This window comes from Trachurus japonicus, chromosome 14, assembly GCF_045865225.1.
Source record: "Trachurus japonicus isolate A0001 chromosome 14, Traja_1.0".
Taxonomy (NCBI): domain Eukaryota; kingdom Metazoa; phylum Chordata; class Actinopteri; order Carangiformes; family Carangidae; genus Trachurus; species Trachurus japonicus.
In genome coordinates this window covers 17,437,923-17,457,947 of record NC_140920.1, presented here as the reverse complement: position 1 = coordinate 17,457,947, position 20,025 = coordinate 17,437,923, and the positions used below count along the sequence as shown (strand labels likewise).

At 40.4% G+C, this 20,025-nt stretch overlaps 2 protein-coding genes across 3 annotated transcripts; both read right to left on the bottom strand.

The window, feature by feature from the left end:
- Positions 1-590: 590 nt before the first annotated feature.
- On the bottom strand, positions 591-12,708 carry slc37a2 (solute carrier family 37 member 2). Of its 2 annotated transcripts, XM_085798186.1 has the most exons (18): positions 12,086-12,708; positions 9,890-9,971; positions 9,427-9,517; positions 8,377-8,455; positions 8,146-8,281; positions 6,450-6,526; positions 5,455-5,621; positions 4,645-4,682; positions 4,427-4,561; positions 3,662-3,752; positions 3,494-3,556; positions 2,881-2,966; positions 2,731-2,779; positions 2,366-2,439; positions 2,111-2,189; positions 1,918-2,015; positions 1,763-1,827; positions 591-879 (listed from the first exon to the last, which is right to left on the bottom strand). In XM_085798186.1, the coding sequence occupies exons 1-18, from the start codon at positions 12,142-12,144 to the stop codon at positions 864-866; spliced, it is 1,485 nt and encodes a 494-aa protein (XP_085654312.1). In that variant the 5' UTR covers positions 12,145-12,708; the 3' UTR covers positions 591-863. The 2 variants fall into 2 exon arrangements, with proteins under 2 accessions (XP_085654312.1, XP_085654314.1); XM_085798188.1 differs by lacking the exon at positions 591-879 and having other exon boundaries at positions 1,759-1,827.
- Positions 12,709-13,486: 778 nt separating this feature from the next.
- On the bottom strand, positions 13,487-19,695 carry ccdc15 (coiled-coil domain containing 15). The gene is made up of 10 exons (XM_085798185.1): positions 19,268-19,695; positions 18,009-18,158; positions 17,681-17,797; positions 16,499-16,615; positions 16,242-16,373; positions 15,347-15,466; positions 15,159-15,262; positions 14,710-14,904; positions 13,978-14,126; positions 13,487-13,883 (listed from the first exon to the last, which is right to left on the bottom strand). Exons 1-10 carry the CDS (start codon positions 19,442-19,444, stop codon positions 13,834-13,836), a joined length of 1,311 nt encoding a protein of 436 aa, XP_085654311.1. The 5' UTR covers positions 19,445-19,695; the 3' UTR covers positions 13,487-13,833.
- Between the last annotated feature and the right edge of the window lie 330 nt (positions 19,696-20,025).

Sequence of the window (20,025 nt, the reverse complement as noted above, 5' to 3'; positions counted from 1 at the left end):
GGCACTAAGCAGCTTTGAGGTGCATGGTAGGAACCCGGCTCTCACTTAAGTTTCACTTTCACTTTCGCGAGTCATGACGAGGAGGGAGCAGCAATGCGGCACCTTTCCGTCGGATTGTGCATGTGTGTTTACTGTGAAATGATCCGCTGGTAACAGAAACTTAGTTTGGACATCTTCTGTTAATTTCCATGCACCGGGAGATCAGGATGTTTACGGCGCTACGCGCTAGTGCTCATGGGAAATGGAGTCTTCCTTCAGGCAAAACACTACCGCTTTGGGCCACTGGCGCCGCCAAACTCAACCAAAACTTAAAGTTCTTTAGTACCGCTTTAATCCAGATCCGACAGATCTGCGGGATTGTTTGGTGAGGATTTCAAAACAAGGATGTTTCCTCTGTAGCTATACAGTGAAAAGCTGTTGTATAACTGGGTTAGAGGACTGCGCTCAGCCACTGTAGCCAAACATGTCTAAAAATAATTGTTTTACTAAATAAAACAGTGAGAGGAGAATAGACATAGTAAAATATTTCCTGAGACGATGAGTGTTGTGAAGATGCAGGTAAGATAGAAGAAGACAAAGTTAAGAAAAGGCACAGAATATACATTTTAATGATAAAAGAATAATAAAAGTCAGTGATCAGATTGTTCATAAAAAAATCTGTGTCTCTATAAAGACACATTTCTCGCTGTATTACAATAAGAAGTTTGTCCGAAAGCTTCAGTCATTTGTTCAGTGACTTGAATCTTCCACTGATGGTCCGATGTCCATTCAGACACAATGGAGACACGTCGTCCACTGTATGAGGTCAGTTTGAGCATTGTTTCCCTCTTTCATGTGTTTGTTGCTCAGTTTGAGTGAGTAATTCAGATTTCTTTGTACCTGCAATGAAACATTGAATTAATAAGAAGTTTTTATTGGTTTTAGTAGGACTGATACAATATCACCGCTTCAGATCTTCAGTTTGTGTTTGGATGGCCAGATGGTTTGAGATATTAAGTTAATAAACTTCCTTTTTTCCTCCTTTGAGGAATAATTTGACATTTTAGGGACTTCACTCATTTCTTTTTTAAGTTGTTGAACACAAATAAATCAGATTTCAGGTAAATAAAATCCTGCAAGCCTGGACAGTTGGTCCAGGTGGCCGGGTCTTAGGTCATGGGTGAGGGAGGCGACTCCTTTGTTGTGACATCACAAAGTTACAGAAGTTCTGGCAGCTCTTTTTCTTTTTTTTAACGGCACAGTTTCTGAATACAGACTGTGTGTATTACTCTGTGACCTGAGTGCTTTAGTTTAAAAGTAAAATCAATCCTTTATAATCATACAAGGAGGTTCGAGGACCATTTTTAATTTTATAGGGAGAAGTTTCTCTGTTTCTCCCACCTCCTCCCTTCCCAACTAAGCGAATGAGGTTATTTCATTAATTATTGAAAAGAGTTTGACAAGTTCCAGAAGAATTTATAGCACTTTCCAACAGTGGCTGAAATCTCCTTTCCAAAGGAAAAATGAATGACATCGTGTTTATAATCACACAAATAAAAAATACATTTCTTAACTTGGGTTTTTATTGTATTGTTAAAATCCTCACCAGCTATTTTTAAACATTTGATAAATATGCAGTAAATAAATATGCAGTTTTTGTCATGGTTTTAATGCCCGGCCAGGAAGTAGTTCGAGGGATTCCCTGAAATTAACGTAAGAAAAGTAAACTTTGAAAAAACACACTAAGGCCATTGTTGTGATTAAAACCTTTGGTGATACTCACCCTCTGACTCGACTAGCACGTCCACACCAACCCTGAGCTTCCTTGTAAACAAGCCTGGACAAAAACTGAAGAAAAGCAAACAACAGGTGTCATTACACAACTACAAGAAGTGGTTTTTGTGTTTAAAGTTTTGTAAATAAAGTTTTGTTTCTTACCAGGCAGGCCAAGACGTCAGCGGAGATGAGCATGTAGAAGACGTTGTTCCAGCCAGAGGGAGAAATGACACCAGCTAACAGAGGACCCAGTGCAGCTCCTGCAGAGATTCATATATTTTAATTTAATTAATAAACTGAATCCTGTCTATTCAGTGTTTGAACATAACATCAAAAACCTAAATACATTACATACCCACTGAACCAGTCCCATCAATAATTGCCGTTACCGTCGACAGCGCCCTGGAGTTTCCTCTCAGACTCTCATGTGTTCCCTGTTACAACAAACACGTCATGTAAGTAGAAGCCGGGCTGTTTACAGTTCACATTTCGATCCACTACATGTGAGTAGGATTACAGAAAAGACTTGTTGTGTATGTTGGATGTTTCTTTAAAGCTTAACAGACTGAAAGGACATAAAACAAAAAAAACTATTTCCCATGATGCCTACCAGGTCAGCAGATACAGCAGTAGTGATGAGGGCGTACGGTCCGTTCACAAGGCCTCCACATACCAGCAGCATAGCTACACATGGACAAACACCTCGAGGTTAAAAAGCTTTAACATTCACCACACATTTTTACCTTTTTTAATTATAAACGTCTTTCCATGTTATCTGGAAATAAACCAACTTTCATTTTAATCCTATAACCTGATATCGTTAGCAACTGCCTCATTTATTAGATTTGATTTGCTGTTTTCCCTGTAAGTTAATGATTCATAATATCTTTTTTAATGGTAACAGTCTTTCTTTGTATCTGGCGGTGAGTAATACAATGTGAGAAGTCATTAACATCAAAAGGTAGATACACTCACCAATTGTTGTACCAAGACTCCTCTGTCCAATGTAATTATAGAGGAAAAGCTAGAACACGAAAAGAACAATCAGCAGACATCACACAGCACTGAGAATCTGTGTTTTTTGTTGATGATCATTGTCGCTATTTATTCTGAGGTGAGGCTCACCATGGGGGCCGCGAGAAGCAGCATGATGCAGCAGGTTGTCGCTCTCCCACCGGTGTAGTCGGACACAACGCCTGCCAAAATGCCTCCTGTATGCACAACACGTAGCCAGTTACAGAATAGCTTCACGCAGTGTTATGATTATAATAAATTGAAATTAAAAGTAAACACAAGACTATGAGATTAATTTTAAATAGAGCTGCAGTTAATGAGAGATTTTGATCATCTTGCTGTCAGAGAGTCTGATTGGGTTCATTTGGGTAAGAGATGAGACACCATATCATCCTCCTGGCTGCTGATAAGAGACTTAGTGCAGACGCGATGGGAATCCTACAGACAACTATATAGTTGGGTTGGGAAATTTAATTAATTAATAATTTAACTGATTTCAATATTTTATTTCCAAACTGTCAGTTTCCGAGTTCAGTCATGTCAAGATTGCTGAAATTGGACTGGTGAAATTCAGACACCTGCTGTCAAGATGGAAATGTATTACGGGTGAGCATTCAGGCATGAAGGGAACCAATCTGTCCAAGTCCTGTCCTGTCAGTCAAACCCAGTAACAGACAGATGGCCGTGTAAGCAACTTATTTCAATGTTTGAATGTAAAACTTACCCATAATTCCTCCGACATCAAACAGTGTCGACATGTCTCCTGCTTCTTTTGCCTCAAAATGTGCTGAAAATGAAAATAAAGACATAAACATCTTGATAAAATACTCAAAATAATGTGAATGAAAATGTTAATATGGGATAAGAATAAAGTCTGTGAGTGAACACTGACCAACATTTGAGATGTAGAGAGGCAGCCAGTACAGGAAGGTGTAGCTGACCAGCTTGGCAAACAGCAGACAGAGAGAGAACTCCATCACTCCCTGTGAGACACGAAGCAGCACAAATCCTCATCTCAACATGTTTTCATTGTTACCATGCAACAATTCTCAGTGAGACAAACAGGGAAGAAAGTAACCTCATGGTTTCACACGGCGTCACTAAAGCTGAGTATCATATGTGACATTCTGAACCCAAGTGAAAATTTGAATCCTGGATCTTCTTCATCGATACCTAATCAATACTTTTTTACATGACCTCTCACTCAGAAGTATGGGAATGATTTGTTTTTTTTGTAAGTATATTTTGGGGGGGGGGTTTGCCTTTATTTGATAGGATATGGGGAGGCAGAGAAAGGGGGTACAGTATGACATGCAGTAAAGGGCCACCCGATGCGGGATTCGAACTGGGGTTGACTGCAGCGAGGACTGTAGCCTCTGCACATGGGGTGCCTGTTCAACCCACGGCACCCCTTAATGAGTTTTTTAAAGATATATTTTTACTCAGTTTAATTTACAATCCTGACATTACAGTGTTGTTCCTGATGACACCACCAGAGGGCGCCATAGTAAAGCAGTTTTTTTTTAAAGTTTATCTTTCAACCTGTTTGAACAGTACAAATTCTGAATATTTTTTATCGATTCAATATTAACTGATGAATTCTAATAAATCAGTAATCACCAGTGGTGACAGGGTTAAAGCAGTTGTTTCTACTCACAGGTATACTGAGAGCCCCACAGAAGCTGATGGCCTCTGTGTGGTCCTCCACAATCGCCGGAGGTTCAGTCAGGATGCTGCCGTTGACACCTTGGTCGACACGATCGACAGTCTCTTCTGTCTTTTCCTGTTCACCCTTATGCACAAACACACAGATATGAGTCCAGGCAGTGTTGTTAAGGGTTAATGAGGGTGATGGATGTTTTTGGTGCAACTCACATGGTGCTGAGGAGTGGTGCAGTTAACGTCTTCAGGTTCTGAATAACACAGAGGAAAAGACGGGATCAGAAATGTTTTTCTAGAGCAACTGAGGACTCAAACACATTGTTTAGGTTTAACAGGAAATTAATGACATACAGTTCTATAGTTATAATGTTGACTGATATTAAAGGGACAACGAGGAGTTTTGGAAAAGCAAAGTGTTTTCACACTACATTTATGAGCCTCCGCGCGCACCGTACATTTCTTTGACCGGCGCAAGACGGACTCATGTTTTCATTCATCAATAATTAAAATCAGAAATTCAAAGAGGTTCACATACCGTCGTAGTTCCGACCATAAACGGCGATTCGGCTGCGTTATTCTCATGACTCGCCACGAAGGAAACGCTGGTCGGCTCGACCAGCATTTCCGCCACCACTAATAATAACAAAATAACGATAGAGACAGAACGATATATTTATCGAAAATGGGCCCATTAACAAGTGTGGGTAGCGGAGATTCATCCACATTAACGTGAGACTTTTTTATAACCGAATAGAAACTCCTCGTTGTCCCTTTAACAGGCAACAGATAAACACAAATCAGCCACAACAACAAAAACATTTATTTGTTTTAAAGTTTGGCTTATCAGTATAAATATGACACATTTTTAATCTTCCAGCTGCTTCAGTGTGGACAGACAGAGCTGAAGACAGCTGAGTTTAAACCATTACAATCCCAAACATAAGGTCAAGCAAGATCCTGCAGCGAGTGTGTTGTGTCTATGATTTGCCCCAGTGGAGTTTGGTGTGTGGGTTAGAAACTAACTCTCAACGAGGAAGAAGAAGCAGAGGATGCCGGTGCAGGCGATGATGATCCCCGGGACAATGAAGGACATTCCCCACGCCGAGGAGACGAACGCCCCCGCGATGAGCGAGCCCAAGATGTTCCCAACAGAGGTGTGAGAGTTCCACACACCCATGATGAACCCACGTCTGTTGATCAAAAGACAAGCACTTAAAGAAGGTGAAGGAGGAGACAGACATGGCTTCAGAAATATGTGTTCGGTTTCAAAAAGCCATTTAATGGACTTTTCCCCCTTGTTTTAATGAAGGGCAAGTGCCTGTTTGAATACAGCAAATGTTTATGATGATGATTAATGAAGTGGTTTGAACACAAACTTCCCCAAACCACAAACTGGCTGTTTTGTTTGTATATGGATTAAACAAATGAAATGTTTTAATTATAAGGCTTTGGAGGTGCAGATAGATGTATTTGTGATTGTGATTTCAAAACATTGAACAAGTCTTTGAACGATCAATACCTGACAGTTTGAAACTTCAAGATATGAATGAAAACAAAAAGCCATACACAGGGTAAAGCTGCAACGCAAAATCTGACCTTTGGACTGAGCAGCTTGACGTAAACAAAGACATTACAGTAACTAGGTTATTGCAGTGCAAGTAAACATGTTGTGTGATTTCTCTGAGTAGCCTGGTTTCTTCTGTGCATGTATACACAGCTGTTGACCAGCCAGAAACAGGGCGGGGCCCGTTCAGACAGGCATGGGAAGTCAAGTGTCTGTGTTTGTACTGTTGTTGTACTTTGTTAAGAACCAGTTTAACCAGCTGTTGAGCTCCCTGGTGCTTATTGAGTAGCAGTTTAGATTCAGGGTATGGATCTGGAGTGAATGGGCTGAGTTCAGTCAAACTTGATTTCACTGTGCTTTCAAAACGTGACAAATGTGCACATGTGTCTGTCACTGAGCAACAGAAAAGGCGTCTAATACTGCACAGTCAGCAGGACTATGCTCCAGTACTTACTTCCCCTTTCCAAACCAGTTGCCGACACAAGCCACCACCGCCGGCCAACCAGTGGTCTGCACCAGCCCGTTCAGGACCTGCAGAGTGAAGCCGACAGAGGGAGAAACCAGCCTGTGTTAATCTATGAATGAAGGTGAAGAACCTCATTAATGGTAAATGTCAAAGCCCTGAGACAAATTCAACATGTAAAGGAGGATGGGAGGAGACCAGTGGTGCAGTGCTTGTTCACATTCCCTCACCAGACTCCTATATAAGCCCAGACTGCATGCCTGCAGTCATATGATGCTGTGGTGAGTCATGTGATATCTGAGTAAAACCTGACTAAGCCCCTGTGAGATCTCTAGACGTTTAAAAGGCAAAAGATGACAAACGAGGTCCGTACTAACCACAAGGCTGAGAGTGATCACACCTGTAATTGGGCAAAAAGATTATTAACAGATACATTAGATAAATGATAGCTAAGGTGCTTCAGTCTTAAATGCATTTTTCTTTAAAAACTTTCCAATGACAGCTCTTACCAGTGAAAGTTTGAGTACATATTATATATAGAATGACTAAAATTTATAATTATAGTTTCTCCAGAGGTTGTGAATTTACGTGTGGAATGTGGCGACAAGAAACAGAGAGCGAGGGAGAGAGGGTCATGTGTTGGTGTGAAGCTAAGTAACATACTTTTCTGGCTGTTGTTCTGTGTTAAGTGTAACTGTAAATTGAGTAACTTTGGGTTTTGTGCTGTGGGTTAGAGAAAACAACCAATTTGCAGACATCCCTTTAACCGGGACTAAACTTCGACTAAATGAGTAAAACAGGAAAATTATCATTAGTTGTAACCTTACTACATAAGATGTGAAAGGAGCCTGTGCCAAATAAATTCCTAACTCTTCTAACTTCCCCCTGAGCTCTTCCACGACTGAAATATGACTGTGAGCTCGATTCCCACCATAAAGTAATAATACACCACAACAGTGCACTCTGTTACTCAGTGCACAGATGGGGGGTTTTATTGGTCGAACAGAAATTAAACAAAAACTGAAGTGAAACAACAACACTCATCTGATAGCGCCTGAAGCACTGAGTGTGTAAGCACACAAAGGGAGAAATGGTCATTTCCTCCACATTTGGTGTTGAGTTAGCAATTAACAGCCAAGCTGATCTCTGTGCTTCCTCTGTCTGTGCTAATGGGATGTTTGGTGCCTGCCAAATGGACGAGGTCAAATCATCTGAATTCTGCACATGGTTAAAAAGGGTTAATGCCTTTCTAAACGTAAACATAATGATGATCCAACTGTCACTCACAAACTTACACTAGTCAAAGATGCAATTTACATAATCAAAAAGAAGCTTTGACATTTTTACACAACATTAGATTGGATTTTTAAATGGTGCTGTGAGTATGTGATTTCATACAAAAGTTTATCCATCCATTGGGCATTTTGTGCAGAGTCTCGGGCTACAGTGCAGGCAGATGTAGTTAGGTGTAGTAAGTGCGGTTCTTTGCTTGAAGACTAAACAGCAAGTCAGTTAATGAGATTGCAAGGTGTTGACAGGTTGTTTTCGAAATTCAGAACAGCTGGATAAAGTTTGCTCACACATCAGAGTTTCAGATCTTTAAACACACCGTATTTTTCTCTACAGTCATATTGGTCATGACCAGAACAGAACAGCGCAGCCAATCAAGAGCTGTTGTTGTGTTTACCTGGATGACGGCGTAGTACCCCAGTGAGTGGATGTTCCAGTAGAAGCCGAGGCCAAACAGACATGTGAACAGTCCACTCGACAGCATCCCAAAACTCAAGTAGTATCGTAGAGGCAGGCGCTCTCCAAATATCCCACTGTGAACGCCACGAGAAAATGATTATGAATCAATGTAGCACATGTACGCAGACAAATATGTGGTAAGGTTTGCCAGCAACACAAATACACAAACCTGAAAAACATGCCGATGGCATATGCAACCAGGAAGCAGTTATCCAAGACCCCGAACAGCGTCTGGTAGTTGTCTTGGTCTAGAGAGGTGACAGAGATTAACTCATTGAGTGCCACTGACGTATATATACGTCAATCAAAATACAACGCTTGGGTGCCATTGACATATACGTCAAACACTGTTTTCTGTCAGCTGTCGGCACACTGTGAGTAATTTTGGGGCTTCTGGGATGCATAGAACGAAGAAGACTGTAGATCAGAGCAAGAAATGAAGAAGAAGAAGACGAGTGCGATTGGAACGGAGATTAAAAAATTGGAAAAAGTTTCTATTTCTAGAGAAAAACGACAGGCAGAGCCTGGAACAAGTGATCGGAGGAGGCAGGAAAGGTAAACTGATCTAGATGATCAGTACCAAAATGCCGAAGTGAAAGCGGATCGCAGAGTCGAGGGGTCAGTTTCACCAGCACACACTGGAAGAACTTAAACTTCTGGTAGGAGAGGGTGAGGGGGCAGCAACTGCAGGGAAGTAGGAGAGCAGGCATCACTCTGCAGAGTAGGACTCCTACTTGTATTTTAGTTGTTTTTTTTGTTTTTTTCATTGTACAATGAAAAAAAGTGTGAAATGAAATTTTCAGATGTCTTACATGTTTTTGAAGCCAAAATTTAAACGTTTCTTGAGAGACTCTCTTTCACATAAATGCATTTTTCTCAGCTTTCTAGAAAAAAAGTGGTCTTTTTGGTGCAACCAGGCTCTATTCAGATAAGATAAATCAAGAATGGAACATGGTACAAACAAATGGTTTTTCCCTAATTAAATAGAGAGTCTTCTCTTTCCTTTGAGCTATTTTGTGTTTTCAGAGTCATAGTACAAAATATTCTGTGGGTCTTGAAATATTACTCAAAATGCCCCGAAACGCTGGCACAAGTCACTGACCATTTTATAAAAGGGCTGGCACTCAATGAGTTAAAGTATCATCTTTACTCCTGGCGAATAAGTGTACAAGACTCTTTTATCATCAAAGTTGTAGTTGTCAACAAGAACAGGACATACCGAACGGCGCCCAATCACACCAGGTAGCATTGTTGGTGATGTTGAGGTCAGCTGGTCGAATGACGTTGGAACAGTTTCTGTGCAGCTCACCCTGAGTATCAGAGAGAAAAACATTAAAGAAACCAGATGAAACAATGTAAACAAAACAATGAGAGACGGGTTTCAGACACATAGTGGACAAGCGTCATGTTTTGTTGTGAAAAGTCAGTGGTTGAAGATGTTCAAAATACAAATGATTGCTTTAATTTGAGTGTTAATGGTTTTATTTTTCTATTACGGTGAAAATATCTGAGTGCCTCTGAGTGTCATGCTGAGCTAAGAACAAAGGAGCAACAAAAGGACAAGACAGACATTTTGGCCTTTTTTCATGATTTCCAAAAGGCAGTGTTTGACCCACACTTCATGCTCCCACAGAAATCCAGTGAAAACTGTAGATAAAAAGGAATTGAATTGTCCCAGTTACCTTCACAATGCTGATAGGTTTCCGTGACAGATGGTAGGCTGTGTAGAAGAGGAAGGTGAGTAGAAGAATGAAGCCACGATACCTGCAAAAGAGAGGGAGGAGATGTGACCGTAGAAATCATCATACTCTTTTTTATGATGTACATTGTAAGAACAAAATAAAGAATAGGGACTGTAAATACAAAAAAAGAAAACTACTACCGATACTAAAAAAAAAAAAAACATGATAGTTTGAAAACATACAAAAAGAAAACGCTATATAAAAAAACTGACTACTTAATTTTTTGCAACACAAAAATCAGAAGCTTCATATTTTCATAACTTCCCATTGACGTAGAAAACATGAATGACTCAGAAGACATCAACACAAACATAAGGAACCAGCTGCACGTCATGGATCATAGTTGGTATTAACAGGGAGTCAATAACTTATAATAATAGTCATGTACTGGTGGAGTTCACAGTACAGACTCATTAAATACTGGAGAAATGTTCATGCCTAAATCATACACATTACATATGCAGCACAGGGTGACACATAAGTAATGACACCTTTCTAATAGCACTGCACTATTACAGAGTGGTGACACTTCTCAGTATCGCACAACAGAGTTTCGTCAACGTATAATAATAATAATCTTCATGTATTGGTGGAGTTCATAGTATACTTATTAAATACCGGTGAAATGTTCACACCTAAAAGGGTGAACTGTGAGTAATGACACCTTTCTAATGAGACTGTACTATTACAGTGGTGACACTTCTCAGTATCAGAGTTTACTCAACTCATCTCTGACATCAGAAAGTAATTAACACACTATAGCCTACTTAAATCTAGTTTGAAGGAAGTTAAGTATTCACATTTTATTTTAGGTTTACACTTATACTACATTAATTTAAGATGGAAATTATTGTACCTTTGTCAGCTATAGTTACATTATAAAATATTTATATTAAAAACATATAGCCTAATGAGCCATCAAATGTCCAGAGGTTTCAGTCCTTACAATAGATGTCAAATTTGCGCCTTTGGTGTTTATTATGTGTTTTCAATTTCACTTTATTTAACCTCGGAGTCTGAACTTCCCCAAAAGTTTCAAAAAAAGTTAACTGTTTAAGACCGAAAAAGAAAAAGAACATCTTAAAAATCACAGGAGAGAAAAGTCCACAATGAATTAGGCTACATAAGTGTGAGTGTGACAGTACTTTGTGACCGTAGAGTCATTGAAACTAGCTCCAGAGAACTGAATATACAATATTATCACAGATATGACTTCCTCAAAAACTGTTTTAGGTTGCATTAGATTACAGGGAGTTCAGAGTTGTAATGACTTGACACTGTCAGCTTTCTCTGGCTTTTCATTATGTTTTTTATCACACAGCCTCAAAACATGACTTGGCATGTGAGAAGGAGTTTCACTTGGATAAACGAAACCCATTTCATTCGTTAGACAGATAGGAAAATGCTTTTCAACACATAGACTGCTGCATTACCACAGAATATGTTTTATAGAAATCACAGGTGTATAATGAGTAATTGAGGATTAATTTAACCGATTAATTTAGAAAATGTGACAAAGCATAGCTAGAATTTACTTGGAATTAATCAAACAATCATTAATAATCCAAATTAAAGATATTGTGAGTTATTTTATCAAATTTCTAATTAATCTGTTTACCAGATTGTGACTGACTTATTCCCCCAGTGTCTGCTGCTCCGCCTATTGCTACTTAACAGAGCTCATTAAAATGAAGTGCCCCGTGTCTCTCCAAATTCCTTAAATGCTGCATTTGTCGATGACCCTATCGACTGGTTGAAGATAAAATCTGAGTCGATAAAGGAGGAAGCTCTGAAATGACACATTTTTAAAAGGGCAGTTTAGTGTGGCCGTAACAGCTGAGCCGCGTGCAAACAACCCAGCGAAAACTAACGAGATCGAACCTGTAATAAAATAATAATGAATTAGGCTATAACACCTAAAGTAACAATATAACGTTAATTAACCTAGTCCGCAGAATGTGTGTTTATCGATGTGTCTCTGACAATCATTCACAGAGGGGAGATAAGTTAACAGACAAACACACACACAGCCCGACTGCTCCCTCTCAGCTCCAACTGTCGTAACGACGGTTCCATTACCGAGCCGATGGAACGGTCGGGGAACAATGGGAGCGTTCGGTCATTCATGGAACTCACCAACTGTCCCGAGAAAAGGACGTGATGAGCCGTATGCCGGGGGCCAGGGCCGATTTCATCTTCTGCTTCTTCGTTGTTGTCGTCGTCTGTTGTTAAACTTGATCCAGGAGAGCTCACAGTTTGTTCCCAGCCGGCATGTCCTCCGAGTTATCGAGGAGTAAAAGGCACTGCTGTGGTGGTTTTGTTATCTTCTTTCCAGCGAACTAACTAACCGAGGGCAGCGAACCGGCCGCGTGTGTGTGTGTTACTAACGGCTGATAAGTGCAGAAACCGGAGCACACCGAGTGGTATGTACCGAAAACTAACCTGATAAAATAACACAGCCACAGCCACAGCCGACGCTATGTGCTGGAGGAGTAAAGCAGCCGCCGTTTAGCTTCGTGGTGAGAGATGCAGTTCGTAAACATCCAGCAGTCCTCCATACTGTGAGCGCTGTGCCAGTTTATATGTACCGCCGCGCGCATGAGAGCCAGCCTACCTCCTCCAACAGCCGCGACACGCGCCCGGCCCAAAAAGGTGCCCGTTATGAATGGAAAACAAGAATTATTATTAGACTAAACTCCGCTTATTCCATAGATATTTTTCCAGACGCAGCCTCCCGGTGGACATGTGACCCGCCCCCTGCGTAACGTAACGCCGAACCCGGAAACAGCTGGAGCACCGGCTGTAAAGGTGTTTGCGTTTGGGACGGACCTGGCTGCGGACAGCTGCGGACAGCTGCAGCCGGTGGTCAGTGTGTGGACATGGCAACCACAGCTCACCTTCCCACAGTTAGGGACCATCTGCAAATTACTGTCAACTTTAGGGACTGAAATAGATAAGAGTTAATGTGAAAAATCATGTAAATTTAGTTCTGACTGTTAAACTTTTGACCTTAGTAGTTTGTGTATAAATAGCATTCGAAGTGTAATACTTGTGTTTTTCATAAATTACTATTTTTCAACTGTGAGTGACCTATTGACCTATTGGTTCAAACAAAGTCCATTCTGGGGTGTGTGACCACAAACATGGCCCACATATGGCTCAGGTTCTTCTGTTGAATATTACTAATTTGCTTGTTCATTAATTACATCTTAATGTGGTGCAATATTCTATTTGTATTTAATTTTCATGGACTTTTAATATTTAGGTCACATTCTTGCAAATAAAATCATACATAATTTAATGTATGATCATTTTGGAGGCTGTAGTTAATGATGCTGTCATTTCCATCTATGAAGCCTAACTTCACTTACATATTTTTTTTTTTTAAATACCCAAGTATTCAGTATATAAAATGACAATACTAGACAATCCCAATGTGGCACATGCTGCTAGAGATAAACATCAAGGCTGTTAAGACTTTCACAATTGTTCTTATTAAGAATGGATTAATAACTTCATTAAAGAGCGTGATAATTTAGTTTATTTTTTAGACTACTATGACCATGGCAGGTTATTTTCACACAATGACCAGCAAATCCTCTAATACAAAAAAAAGAACATTCTCAAGTTTACACATGTACACATACTTACTCCCTGATACTTTACTAATCATGTAAACTTGACTTCACTGAGTAAATGTAAGAAGTATCCTCACAATCACATCCCTTTATTATCAATAAATAAACTAAAAATGAATTCATTTGATGCAGCATAAAACAGATTATATTAAATAACTAAAATCACCCGTGCTAGTGGCTCTGTGAGGTTGTACATGAGAACAGTGATGACTCTTTTTCTTCCAAATGTGCAGTTCATAACTTCCTTTAACGTAAATCCAAACTCTGCATTGTTGAATGTAACGCCTGGACGTATGCTGTGGAAGAGACAAATGTGACTTCAGTTTTTTTTTTTTTTATGTTTTCATGTATAGTTCAAATAAAGCAGAGAGTGAGGAGTGTGTGCAGTACCTTTGGGATTGTTGTAGAAGACACAGTTGTTAGCACAGGTGTTGGGGTGGGAGTCCCAGAATGAGGAGCCACAGCAGCAGAGAGGAGGAAGCTCCAGTTTCTCCTGAGACAGTCGCTCTTTCATCTGAGCTCTCAGAGCCTCAATGAACCTGCCCGGAGTTAAAATCATCCTGTTTATCAGGGCAACTTTTGCTTCAGGAGCCATTACACTTATTTTAGTGTGAACCTGTAGTTTGGGCTATTTGGTGTTTGGCAAAAAAAAAATGAAGCACCTTTATATTTTAGCTCTGGTGTGGTTTGTGTTCATACTGACATTAAAAAATGAGAGTACATGTGACTGGTCTGTAATTGTAAACAAGTGCAACATGAGCCCTAATGATGCAAAATGGTCCAAAGCTGACCAAGATGTAGTGATAACAATTATTATTCTGTAAGACCACAATGTGGTTTAATATATCATATGGTTAATAAATATTTACTTTATATATTTAAGTGTAAAGGATAGTTACTTAATATGTCATAAGCTATATTCCAATTAAAATTTCAAATCAATCCAATTACTTTTTATTGAGGATCTACTGAAATCCAAGCAGTGGACAATTCACTGCATCATATTTTGATACTCAGTATAAAGAGTTCTTCCTTCTTACTTTCACTCTCATCTTATTTTTCACAGAGAAACTTGCAGTAGCGACACATTCAAGCTTTGCCAAATGAACCTCCTGTAATTACCTCGTAGTCACTTTCCCCTTCTCCTCCTTTTTTCTCCTCTGCAGCTCCGCAGCTCTCTCCTCCTCCTCCAGCTTCAGACGCTCCAGAATTAGCAGCTCTCTCTCCTCCAGCCTCTGTCTGGCCTCCGCCAGCTGCCGAACTGCCTCCAACTTTCTCTCTTCCTCCAGACGAATCTGTTCTTTCTCTGCTTTGATCCTTCAGTGAGGACAGGAACATTTGGGAGGAGACTTTCACTGAGGCCGAGTGCTCACATGCAATTTTAGTTTGCAGTCTGCTTGTTAAGCATACAGTACTGGGCCATATTTTAGCAAAAATAATAACAAAGCAACACTCATCACCACTGTTGTATGTTAGAAATGATCAAAAGTGAGCCTGTATTCACACATTTGGGCCATAAAAACATTATAACACATAAGAAGAAGTGATACAGATAAAATTGCTGTGGTCACCTTGCTGTTTTCTTCAGGTGTTTCCTGTGCTGCTTGTTCTCCTTCACCAACTCTCTCTCTATGTTCATGAAGTGACGCCGATGCATCAGGAACTGAGACTGACGCTGCGGAAAAGAGCACACAGCATCTGTAACATCTGGTTTGACAGAGTTTGAAGTCAAAGCGTCATGTAGTCGTCTCATAAGTACCTGTCTTTTCAATTCCTCTTGGTCGGTAAGAGGCCACAGGACGTGGGGCTCGCCAAGGTTGGACTTCAAACCAGGACCAGGGTGTGAGTTGTACGTCTCCCACGGTGCATACTCACTCACCTGAAACATGCATACAACCAGAACAGAGTCAGGAGATTTGGACTAAGTGTTGTGAATACACCTAGCTGCTAACTTGAGCCTTTCCCTTTATCTTTAATTTAATGATCAAATTGTTTTTGATGCTTTAAAACACATCAAAATCACATTTGGGTTTGACTCAACTCAACATTCATAACCAGTCAGCATCCAAGTTAAAGTGTAGCTAAATGAAGCCAGGAATAAACTGCACTGTTTATCGTTTTGGTTCCCTTTGACCTGGATCTGTGAATCACAAGATGTTAGAAGGAAAACGGAAGATGCACTTAGCATTAACCTTGAATACTTCCATGATGTCATAACTCACAACTATGTACAATAAACTCAACAATAATAAAACATGCCCTGGTTTTATATTTCTATTTAGACTCTGTCAGCTGTTTAAGGGCAATATCATAATCATCATCATAACTGTAATGTTTTTAACAATTGGGGTTTATGGGCCCAGTGAACCCAGTTGGAGAATATTTGAGTTTTTCAGCTCTGCTGAGGCCAAAGTTATTAATTGTCCACATTAAATGCCATCTTTGGTATAGAGAAACATCACATGGGCAAAAACACAGCACAGAACTTTTATCTTTTAAGACATTCCTTCACTTTAAGCTTGAGCAGATTTCCCACTGACTATCGTGTCACAGGCTTCAGTGAGCCTTGGGAATTTTCTCACTGAAAGACATCAACAGGGAGTGAACCATGATAAGAAAAAAGTGCCACAGCTGCATCCTGCATATTTATCAACCTTCTGCTGAACGAGGGGACATTCATGTTCACTGGTGAGGAAATTATCATCTCCCTCTTCCTCCTCTTCCTCCCCCTGAGTGTCCTCTTCTTCCAGCTCCTGCTCTGCTCGCAGCATGTGAGATGTAGCCGTCTGTTGAGTGCAGATCCAGTGATTTTTTATATACATTGAACGCGCAACAACATCTACACACACAATTATTAGACTTATAAATTGTAAAAAAAAAAGAGGAACTAGTGTGAGACACAGAAGCTCACATGACTGGTTGAAGAGATGTTCCGTTTGCCTGCAGGAAGGTCTGACGTCATTTCCCCATGTGGGATGGTGCGACAGGCGGCCAGCCTGAGTCTGACCTGCCTCATGCCTTCAGTAGTCTGGACAAGGATGGAAATAAATAACTCTCCAGATTAATCACTGTCACATTATTTTATCACTCACACATGGAAAGAATGGGATCATTCTCATGGCAAAAAAAAACAAAAAACACAACACACACTGCAGAGATTTAAAAGGACCACATAAGGCTGACTGTACATCACAAGGGCACAATAGAGGACGTGTGGGACTGCAGCATGATCCTCAGCAGCCTCGCTCAGTCCCTGGGGAGCATTTAATCAATCACATGAAAGAGGCAAGAGACGAGTACTACAAAATTGCTATGTTAAAGTTATAGAAAAACTGATGGCGTATTTTGATTTAGTGCCAAGACATGTACTGCACTCTCTGGTGGATATATTATGCAAAGGTGACACTGTTTTTAATTACCTTAAATATATCATTAACCGTCCTGAGATGCTACTTCAGGTCATTTATCCGCTATACATTACAACTTCTGTCAACAGAATAGTTAAATACAACTTTCTAAAACCACAGCCACTCATTTCCTGCTGTAGCACCTTTCACTGTTGTGGTTTCAGACCTTTGTCTACACTTTTAAACCCTGCTGCAACGATTTGTTCCTATTCAGACACGAAAGCACTAACAAGGTCAGAGAGTGATGTTGGGTGATAAAGTCTGGTTGACAGTTGGAGTTCCAACTCATCCCAGAGGTGTCGAGTGGGGCTGAGGTCAGAGCTTTGTGCTGGCAAGTCAGCTTCTTTCACATCAAGAAGAGAAAACCATTTCTTTCTTTCTGACTTTGTGCACAGGTTCACTGTCATGTTAACAAAGGAAGCGGCTTCCTCAAACTGTAGCCACATAAAAAACAAGACAGCCAGTCGCTACGATTATTTTCACATAGCACTTTTTGTAGCGCTGCTGCTCTCTCTTAGTCACCAACTTAGTCACCAGCAGTGGACACAGAAGCAGGTGAAATAAAGGTTTAAGGGAGCGAAAGACAGCTGTTACTGAACTTTAATCAAAACAGTAAACAAAACATGATGTTATAATGCCACAGCTTCATTTTTCCAACTATGCTCCAGAGTGAAAATCTGCCTCACCTCTTGAGCGCTCCCCTCCATCACCCGCTGTCGTGAAGGCATCACCCTCTCACCGACAGACACAGGGTGGGTCTGGAAATGATACTGTGGTTGTGGGGTTCTCCTGTCAGATTTGACCTGGACAAAGGTAAACACAGTGATATAGGGTCAACAGCAACATGGACAACTGTCATTTTTAATGTATTTTACATCAACCTAAACCAAATATCTTTACATTTTGGATTGTTGGTTAGAGAAAACAATTTTTATAGGAATAGTATGAGAAACTCTATAGACTAAATGTTTCATAAGTTAATCGAAATCAGTCCAAATAACGTTGCCCCCTTACCATTGTTTCTGTCTGAGGCTGCTGTCTCTTCTTGAAGACTTGGGTTCGCTGTGCCACACGGTGGCGCACTTCATCTTGAAATCGCCGCAGGCTCTCTTCAGTCTCCCTCCTCCTTTCTGCCTGGAGCTCCTCAGTTAACAGAGCAAGAGCCTAAAACCAAGACAGGGAAAAACTGTCTTTGTTACTTAGGAATCAACCAGCAGTCTAAATTAATGTGACTTTGTAGAGTTAGCTCCTTCAACCTGCCCCAATCCTCTGCCAACAGTGATTAGAAGAGACAAACAGTGCAACACGTTTCAACTGGCTGTGTAGATAGATACAAGGGGTGTAACACTAATCCTAATTAATACGATATTAATACGACAATGGCAGGGGCTACTGTCCTGTCCTGTACTGACTATTTCACTTCCTCTATGGTAAGGATATGTCTGATAATATACCTTTGAATTCAAGGACATGTCTGAATAACAGTCCTAGGAGCTCCAATAATTACTCAACTGTCTGACATTTTACTTTAATAGGTACTCATTTTGGTATTCTCATTCCAATGTTATAATTTTTGAAGTGGGACATAAAAACAACCCAAACCATAAAACCTTGAAAAAACAATGATAAGCCAGTCTGTCTTAGTATCTAAAACCAGTCCTTCCCAGTCAAGTCTGAACATGTGGTTAGGGGGATGTTAAAATATCCTGTGACCTGACATGGTTAGTATTTTAATACTGTAATGAGAGCACAGGTGGTGTTTGCATAAGTGCCATCAGAAAGTATTGAATGTCTATTGAAAAATCTGCACTTAATTGTATTGTACATTTCATTTTAAGTGGATAAAACTGTTACCTACCAATCTAAATTTAATAAAAACCCATGATGTCAAACTGAACACTTTCTTCAGTAAAATGTCATTCAATATAATAGATAAAATATCCCAATTTGAAAAGTATTGATATCTCCTCCTTTGTAGAAAGTCCCCCTGGGTCACTCAATACAAGCTCTGCACACCACACCTGCTGGATTTTGACAGTAGTTTCCAGTCATATTTTTTAAACATCTGTCAAAATTAGATGGGAATTACACATTATATGCCCCCGTTAGGTCAATCTACTGTCAACAAAATACTTTTAACAGCTAGTTAACCTGAAAACACACTGACAAATCGTCCTAATCTGATCATCTCCACTAACGTAACCGTCTCTGCGGCGCCTGGCAACAACACGACACAAACCAGCTGGTGATTAGCCTTTAAATCCCAAACTTACCGCCGGATGCTCCAGGAAGTCTCGACCGTCCTCCACCCAGGCTCCCACCGCCACCACCGCCTGGTTCCTCCCGGCCAGCACCTTGTTAGCTCCTCCGGGGGCTCGGTGCTCCCTGCTCCGGGGAGCCGAGGTTTTGTTTCTGCCGTTTGTCGACGCTAACACCCGGCTAGCGCTCATAGCTCGCCTCGCTAACCACCAGCCTGACGTAAAGTAAAGTACCGGTTTAAAACGACTCCTCGCTCCGCTTCTTCCACCGTGTTGTTCACGCTATTCGCTGACTATTAAAATGGAAAAGAAACGGAAAAGAAAAGACAAGTGCCAAGTTTGTTCACGTAAACATAAACACCAACAGGTCTGTTTTTTGAGTTTCGCTCATTTCGTCTTCTTTTACTTTCTGGCGTTTGACAGACGGCTCAGTGGCTCGTTACCGCCCCCACGAGGACAGGAGGCGACACTGCGATAAACCATTAAACCCAATAAGAGTCAATTTTAATGGCCAAGTATGATTGTTTGTGAAATATACAGGAAATTTGACTCTAGTGGCTCTAAATGTATTCCAACACACCACAGAGCAAGGATAATTTAACACAAACATATGACTATGATTTACAGGTCAGTAAAAAAAACACTATAATATGAACAAAGCTGAAATATTACAGTGGGTCTGCCTGCTGAAAAAATGCTTTGGATTCTTATGCTGAATTGGTTCCTGAATATCAGCGATGATAACCAAACACACAATTTAAATGTTATATCAG